Here is an 8,279-nt window from a genome sequence, read left to right on the forward strand (position 1 = left end):
AAGTCCCAGCAGCAGCAGGAGCTCTGCCGCCAGCCGCACCATCCTCTTGACGCGGCCGCTCTTTGGAGCCCGCGGTGTGGCCGGAGCTCCAGCTCCGCCTCCGACTCCCACCGGTGCAGAGACTCCAATCTCCGGATCCGCCGGGGACGAGGAGCCGCAACACCACTTCGGAGCCACTTCGGGAATCAGTGGTGCAAAAGAAAAAAAAAAAAAAAAAAAAAAAAAAAAAAAAAAAATTTAAATAAAAATAAAAAAAACGGAGAGGAAACCGATCGAAAAGGTGGACAAGCAGTCAGAGAATGCGAGGAACTGGAGATGAAATTGGATCCAGTTTTTTTTTTTTTTTTTTCTAAACCAATTCTCCTTGGCTTTCTAATCATATAATCTTATTTAGGCTGAATGAGTAAACACTTGATTGAGTTCAGAGACTACTCCAGCCTGTACCGAGTAGTTGTGGTGCTGATCCAGCGTGGAGCATTGGTACTTTCCGCTCTTGTCAGATCTCCAAACTCAGAAAACTCGCAGCTGCGTTTCCTCGCCGCATTTTCAACCTCATGCCACAGGTTTTTCCCTCACTTCTCCACTTCATCCGCTTTGCGCAACTTTCTGCACAGTTCGCATTCTGCGCGGCATAGTCCAGCGAGAAGACCTTTGGACTAACGGCACAGGTAGAACCGAGAAAAAACGAGAGATCTTCCAAGTCAGGGTCAGCATTAAACTCACAGAGTTGAAGAAACCTGCGGGAGGAAATAGGGCAGACGCACGCTGGTGTTGTTGTGCGATCTGGAGCTGGTTTTATACCAAGGCACCCCCCACCACCACCACACACACACACACACACACACACACACACCTTCCTCCATGTGCCCGCGCCCTCCCCTCTGATTAACTCTTTCATCCCTTTGAACCCTCCTCATCAAACTGAGGTGCAGCTGGCTTTAATTTCCACTTATTCTGGTGAAAGATCAAGAGGAGTGCTCGCCCACTCCGATTTGCTTTTCAGTCCTCGAATTAAAATGACCAAAATGCGCTTTTAAACGCCACTTTCTGTAGATTTGCACGGTGAAATATTATCCCCCCCCCCATACAGCTTAGCTGAAATTTATTGGGCCAAATCAAAGGACCCCGTAGGCGCATCTAAGATCGCACCAGGAGGTCCACACCTCAACTTAACGCGTGCGCAGCTGCGGCGGAAGACAGTGGTGACACTTCGCTTAAGCAAGACAAATGGTGCGTAATGTGACTTTAGCCAGTGCGAGAGCGCTTTTGTCCCCTTCAATAGCATCCCTGCTAGGTGTTAAAGCATGCACCTAGCAGGGATGCTGCTGCCTCAATTCACTGATCCCGCGCGGAGAGGAAGACGCACTTTAAACCGTGTCCCTGAACTTATTCACCAGGAGATGCGAGCGGTGGAACAAAACTCCTGGTGCAGGGGCGGTCCTACACAAAAACTGCCCCGGATGGATGGATGGATGGATGGATGGATGGAAGGAATATCAGATGCAGTGAGGATGATTGAATGGATGTGCTGATGCAATTATCATGCAGTGGGATAGGTTATGGAGTACAGAAATATAATTATTTTTCCATTCTCCATTTTCTTTTTCCATATTTATTTGAAACACTTTTCCAGAATGGACGGGGCCCCTGTAAACATATTAATGTGTGAATAAACACACATACATTTTCAAGATGAAAACAACTTACTCTTTATTATCTGTCAGGTTTTGAACTATTAAATAGAGAACAAGAACAACAAACCATGATAATACTCAGAAATAGCTCCTTATTTTGAAAACAACAATAAAATAAAAGCACAAATCTTTTATCGCGTCACTTTATTGTGTTTGATCATGCCATCCATTAAATCCATATCATAGTTTAGAGCTTCCAGATTTAGATCTTTGAATACAACCTTCGGCCTTTCTTCCTCGAGGCAGAGAACAGATGTCCAAAACATGCAAATGTGTCCTTCTGTCTGCTCCACTTCAAAACTCCTCTCCCCAAAGTAGAAAAATATTAGACTAAATGGAAAACAGAGAGCAGGTTCGCCTGCCTTGGACACACTGGTGGACATCAAAGGCGTAGCAGAGGATCCCCCTTCAGAACAGCAGCTACATGCCATTGCAATAAGTGCAGTGAATTTGGATGTGAAGTTCAAAAGAGGCTGGTGCAGGCAGGCCTTGACGCCCATAGTGTGGCTTCGCTGATGTTTTAATGTCAGGACACACCATGTGCCGCTCTTCTGCTGATGCTGAAATGTGTTGCCTTGTCATCACCTGCCACTTTGGTTGAGTACCAACATGGAGCTCATTCCTCAGAGGTAAAAAGTCAATTTAATTGTAACAAATTTAAATCTTGATGAACGTATGTTAAAAAGACAAGGCAAAACCAGCGATGTAATGTTAAATAACGTTTTAGGTGTATTATGACATAAAAAGTCAGAATTTTCTTCTAATGATAAATTGTTTGAGCTGAGAGTCTCCAATAGTTACAGCTTCTACTTTCGCAAAACTTTAAAGTGGCATTCCTTGAACTTGGAGATTACGTTTTCTTTTTTTAACTTTTAGTGTCTTGGAGATTTTATTAGACTTTACTGGCTTAATTCCAGGGGCTGCACAGTGGCGCAGTTGGTAGAGCTGTTGCCTTGCAGCAAGAAGGTTCTGGGTTCAATTCCCAGCCCCAGTCTTTCTGCATGGATTTTGCATGTTCTCCCTGTGCATGTGTGGGTTTTCTCCAGGTACTCCAGTTTCCTCCCACAGTCCAAAAACATGACTATCAGGTTAATTGGCCTCTCCGAAATTGCCCCTAGGTGTCAGTGTGTGTATGCATGGTTGTTTGTCTCTGTGTTGCCCTGCGACAGACTGGCGACCTGTCCAGGGTGACCCTGCCTCTCACCTGGAACGATAGCTGGAGATAGGAACCAGCAACCCTCCTGACCCCACCAAGGGACCAGGGTGTAAAGAAAATGGATGGATTTATTCCTGGAATTTACAAGGTACTTTCCAAAAACTTAAAGGTTCTTTTTTTTTTTTTTTTTTTTTTTTTAATTTAAAAAAACCCATAATTTAGCTTCTTGGAAAGGTGTGGTTATTTTCCCAGAACTTAGATGTTTCTTTCAGGCGCTCATCAATACTTTCATGGATGTTATTGATTACTTTCACAGAGCCAACCAGACGCTTTTCTAAAACTTACAATGTATTTTAAAAATGAATTTCCTGGAACCCATTGATTACTAAAGTTCTGGGAAGTACTCTATACAGTCCAAGAAAATACCTGGTCATTTCTGGTAAAGTAATCAGTCAACTGAATAACCGTACGTGACAAATAACCTCTAAGTTTGAGAAAAGTATCTGGTAGGTTCCAGGACAGTAATAAGTCTTCTGAAAGTTTCAAGTTCTGAAAGTAAGTTTTGAAATGTATCAAGTGTGTTCCCTAAACATTTTCTGTAAGTTCTGGAATGGAAACCTCCAAGTTCAGGGAAAGTACGGGACGCATTATGTAATGCTACCCTTTTTTATTTTCAAGTTCAAGGTTATATGTGCAACGTGCAAACATTTTTGAGCTGTCTGAAAAGAGCCTGAAACAAAAATCCACAAATATAATATTCCCTTTGAGCTTAAATTCTTACATTTCCTCTTCGAATGCAAAACTTTGAGAAACTTAATGGCACCCATCCGGAAGACATTAGTGCATCCTAATGCTTCGTATCAGGCCACCTTTCAGCTTCTCCCCCCAGATCTCGACGGAACGGTGCATTACCCTGGCGTCACAGATTTGATGATTAAAGAAGCTGTTCCTTATTGTTTCTGGCTGCTGGAGCCAGATGTGAAGTATTGACTTACGGAACAAAGTGATCGAGCAAAAGAGCAGAGTTTATTTCCTCCCTGTTTGCCTTTTTTTTTTTAATTCCTTCCATGTTTATAGTAGTTCTATAATGCTATCCTGAGAGCTCCGCATCGCATCTTTATGCGAAATTGTAAAACATTTTAATGCTGTTTATGGAGATAAGAGCACAGTGTCTCGTTCTGGAGAAAAACAAGCGCAAACTCGACCCAGCCTGACACATTGTGAAAACACACATATATCATCCATTTATAATCCTTCCTGTCTTAATCAAATGATTACCCCATGCCACGAGAATTCAGGGTTCAGCACTAATTGGTAGGTTAGGTTTCTGTTGGCCCAGGTGCCGCATACCCTGCATGCTTACCTTCGCAACTGTTGAGCGGCCTTGCGTGTGCATGAGCGCAGTGGTCTTTAAAACACCGACAATTAAACTGTTTGGATTCGGCGAATATATGCAGTCTCGCCACAAAACATGCCGCAACACCTTTTTTATTCCCTGGGATTCGACTGTATGTCAAAGAGGTAATTGCAACCTGATATATTATTTGGAGCAGGACTATCATTTGGAGTGGAGATGAAAGTTGTGTCATGCTGAGACTTTTTAGGACAACATTTCAGTACTGAAAATAATCATGGATTAGGATGTTTTAAAAGCTACTGGATGGAGGCTCGGGGCTTCAACACACACATGTCAGGTGGATAATTAATCAACTTTATGATTCACCAAGCTTTCAACGGCCACTTTTTCTTTTCAAAAATAAAGAAATCGGCAGGGAAAATAACTTAGCGGCCAAACGGTAACAATATATGGCCAGAAAACCTTCAAACTCTGGAAGTAAATTGCAATTAACACCTGGTTCCGACATAAACAGAGCATTTGAAGTTATGCCCATCTAAATCAGAAATACACTTTGGAAAATGGCATGTTGTCTGAAGCTGCAATATTAATGTCAGTTAATAGACATTCTCTTCAGATGTTCTTTTTTTCATGTGTACCAGTGAAAATTAACAGCAGCAGCAACATGTTTTATCTTAGTTTCTAAAGGGAAGTGAGCCAGAAGGAATGAGGGGGGCATTTGACTGCAGCTGCTGAAGTTTCTTAACTTCCCTGAATCCACTACATGTGTAGCCCTGAAGTTACTTTTTACAGCCAGAAGACGTACTGTTGTGAGAAAACTAACCGTAGACAAACTTTAAATGATGAGACGTGTCCAAAAATAATGTTTTTACAGCTTCAAACCTGCCATGAAGCAAAAGCTCATGAATAAAAACATGGACAGCTCTGTGGAAAGCAGACTTTCAGCTGCTTCCATCCACTACTATTATGTTATTCGGTCGTTGCAGTTTGCTTATGAAAAGTGTTCTGGTGTTAGAAGGGACTGCTCAAAACAAACAGGTACGCCAGAGAAATAATACTGGTCAGAACTGGTGCAGAAACTGCAACATCTGTTAAGATTTTAAAATTACAATTTTGTCACAAAAAGTGACAAAAATGCCAAAAAGTACTTTTAGGGATAAGGTAAGCTTACTTGCTTTTTTTCTTTTTTTCATGCTTTTTGGATATCTCACTGTTGAAGACATGGATAATAATGAATATACTAGCATCAGCTCTGATCCCTTTTAAAAAAGTATTGTGTTGCTTAAAATAATACAAAATAAATACTAAGTAAAATAGTTTATTCTTGAATAATCATCAGTGACACCATTTTTAAAATTGACAATAATTTATAAGGAACACAATACATTTAATAAAAATACATTAAGAGAAAAAGTTAATTTAAAGATAAATTGACACAGTTGTGTAAATATGTCTTAAAACTTTCCTAATTCTTTACTGATCTGAGAGGTTTTTATGTGGACAAATGCTGACACAGAATATTTTCCACATTCCTTTAAGCTAAACTAGTCCATGTTGTGCTTCTGCAGTGATTTTCTGCAAGAGCTAAAAAAAATAAAAAAATAGACATGTTAACAAATACATTTAAATTCAAAGGAGCAAAAACAGCTCTTCTGTTGAATCAGCAGCTTGAAACAACATCTAAAAAAAAGCAGCTGCCAAACATTTGTCCCCTCTTCTGTGCATAGATTATGGGTGCAGCCCTAAAATACGTGTTAAAGAGTCTTGCAGCGGGAGAGACACTTAGTTTCGACGCTGTGAAGTCAAGGTGCGATGCGTCACATCAGCTGTCCGCCTCGGTGTTTTCCCCTTTGCAGGCGTCAGGAAAAGCGGAGCGTTTCCTCCGTGAAAACTTCAGACACAGAAGGTCTCCTACTTCGTTCATCTGTTGCAGCACCTGAAGAAAACACGGTTTTAGAACATTTACTGAACCTTTATTCACAGTTTGAGGCGCTGTCGGCGGATTTCTCTGTGTGTTTACCTTGTCCAGCATCTCTCTGGTGTGCGAAGCGGACAAACAGAAACGAGCTCGGGCCTCTGTGATCGGGGTGGCGGGAAATCCAACCACTACAACTCCTATTTTCCTCTTCAACATTTCACGAGCAAAGGCCCTAGGTAGCAATAAAAAAAAGTGGTAACCGTTTAGGTATTAATATCAATAATACCAGTTTCATAATATACTGGTATGTAGAGATGCATCACATAGAAAAAATGCATGTGCAAAGAGCAGTTTCACATTCACGACACGCTAGAGCTGCACAATGAATCACAAGTCGTTGCTGAAATGTACTTACTATGAAGACCACAAAGAACTGTCTGCACATCAAAAGGTGTTAAGTAATTATTGAAGCAGCAGACAGTTTTCACGTTTAACCTTTGCTTTAGATTAAATGTTGAACTCTGTGAATAACCAGATTATGTTAGGTGTGTAGGTGAGAGTTCAGGTGTACTTACACCACTTTGCCTGGCATGTAGAGCAGCACTGGAACCACAGGGGAGTCATCATCGCCATAGATGATGAAGCCCATATCCTTCAGCTTGGCCCTGAAGTATCGGGTGTTTTCTGCCAACTGGCGGATCCGTCTGATGCCTCCAATTAAAACAAGGACATCACCAGATGTACATGAGTAATGCAACAACTCATTGATTTTTTTTTTTTTTTTTTTTCCCTGAATACTTCCAATTTCCCGAGTGGGGAACAGCGTTAAGTGTGTCTTCCTTGCAGTGGCATCTGCCCCAAAGTCCTGCAGCTCCAAGGATTAACACAAGGAAGGAAGAAACAAACAAACACGAAAATCAGGTTGGACACAAAGAAGCAACAAACACGGAGGGAGTGGGACACGAGGACAGAAGGAAACAAGAGATGAATGAAGGAAGCTTGCAACAAAGGACAGTAAGGAAGGATAGGACTGAGGACTGATGGTAAAAATGATATAAATGAAGTACATAAAAAAGAAATGAAAGAAAGGAATGACCCAAGTAAAAAACAAGAAAGTGGCACAAGGAATAAGACAAGGAAGAGGGAGGAACTTGAGGGCTGGAGGGGGTGACGACACGATGAAGTATCAGAGAAAAGGAAGAGAAAGGTGTAAGGAACGATACAGTTAGATGGTAGGATTGGGAAGAAAGTCTGAAAATATGAATATTTTTTCAGCACTTATTATTATTATTATTTTTTTCCACATTTATCCAGACCTGGAAAACACTGAAATTGAGTTCCACACTGTTTTAGACTGTTTGTGAACCCTCTACCCTTCCCCATAAATTTGTCCATGATCACAACTGGGCTGCAGCAGCAGCAGCAGCAGCAGATGGTTCAGTTTTGTCTGCCTGACAGCAGGGTTTACACACACGCTTGTTGCCAGAATGAGGGCTCACAAATTAGTTATGATGGATTTCGCACAAAATTATTGACTGCCAGTGGAGCTTAGCCATGACTGAGACTGAATCTAAACAATGCGTAAGTATCACATGCACAGGATTTCAAGATGACTATATTAGAAATCACATCAAAGGCAGCAGAGGCGGTCTGCTCTGCTGACCCCCTCCCTGTGTTCCTGAACAATGTGAATCGCTGGGGAGCCTGCTGCTCCGTGGCTGCAGCGGGGCTTGGCATGAGCCGGCCTTGGATCCCAGCTCTGTTTCCCTCTGATTACCTGGGAACAGATTGGCAGTTCTTTCAAAGAGATGTAAGAGAGCACTTTAAATCCCCTTATCTCAGCAAAACAAGAGAGAAAGAGAGAGGGGTGGAGAGGAGAGAGAGAGAGAGAAAACATAGCGTTCGGACATCTGCCAAAAAGCACGGGCCCCATTTTGTAAATTGCTCCTCTCTGGTAAGATAGAGGCCGGGGAGGTCAAAAGCCTGCTGCAAGACACAGAAATCATATGAGAACATATGACTGAAGCGAAACCTAACAGGAAAAGGAAAGATGAAGAAGAAGGAGTAGGAAGAACTACTGGAGGTGTTTCATTGTATGTTGGACCAGGCCCGGCGGCACGGGCGGGCATTTCCCACCCACAGAGTCACATATGC

At 42.1% G+C, this 8,279-nt stretch overlaps 1 protein-coding gene across 1 annotated transcript; it reads right to left on the reverse strand.

Annotated features, from left to right (window-relative positions):
• Positions 1-5,509: 5,509 nt before the first annotated feature.
• On the reverse strand, positions 5,510-8,267 carry LOC106943726 (serine palmitoyltransferase 3-like). Its single transcript, XM_015027034.1, has 3 exons — positions 6,701-8,267; positions 6,228-6,357; positions 5,510-6,143 (listed from the first exon to the last, which is right to left on the reverse strand). Exons 1-3 carry the CDS (start codon positions 6,772-6,774, stop codon positions 6,030-6,032), a joined length of 318 nt encoding a protein of 105 aa, XP_014882520.1. The 5' UTR covers positions 6,775-8,267; the 3' UTR covers positions 5,510-6,029.
• Between the last annotated feature and the right edge of the window lie 12 nt (positions 8,268-8,279).

The sequence above is a fragment of the Poecilia latipinna genome, unplaced genomic scaffold (genome assembly GCF_001443285.1).
Source record: "Poecilia latipinna isolate Pla-1442-1.1 unplaced genomic scaffold, P_latipinna-1.0 Scaffold5774, whole genome shotgun sequence".
Taxonomy (NCBI): Eukaryota; Metazoa; Chordata; class Actinopteri; order Cyprinodontiformes; family Poeciliidae; genus Poecilia; species Poecilia latipinna.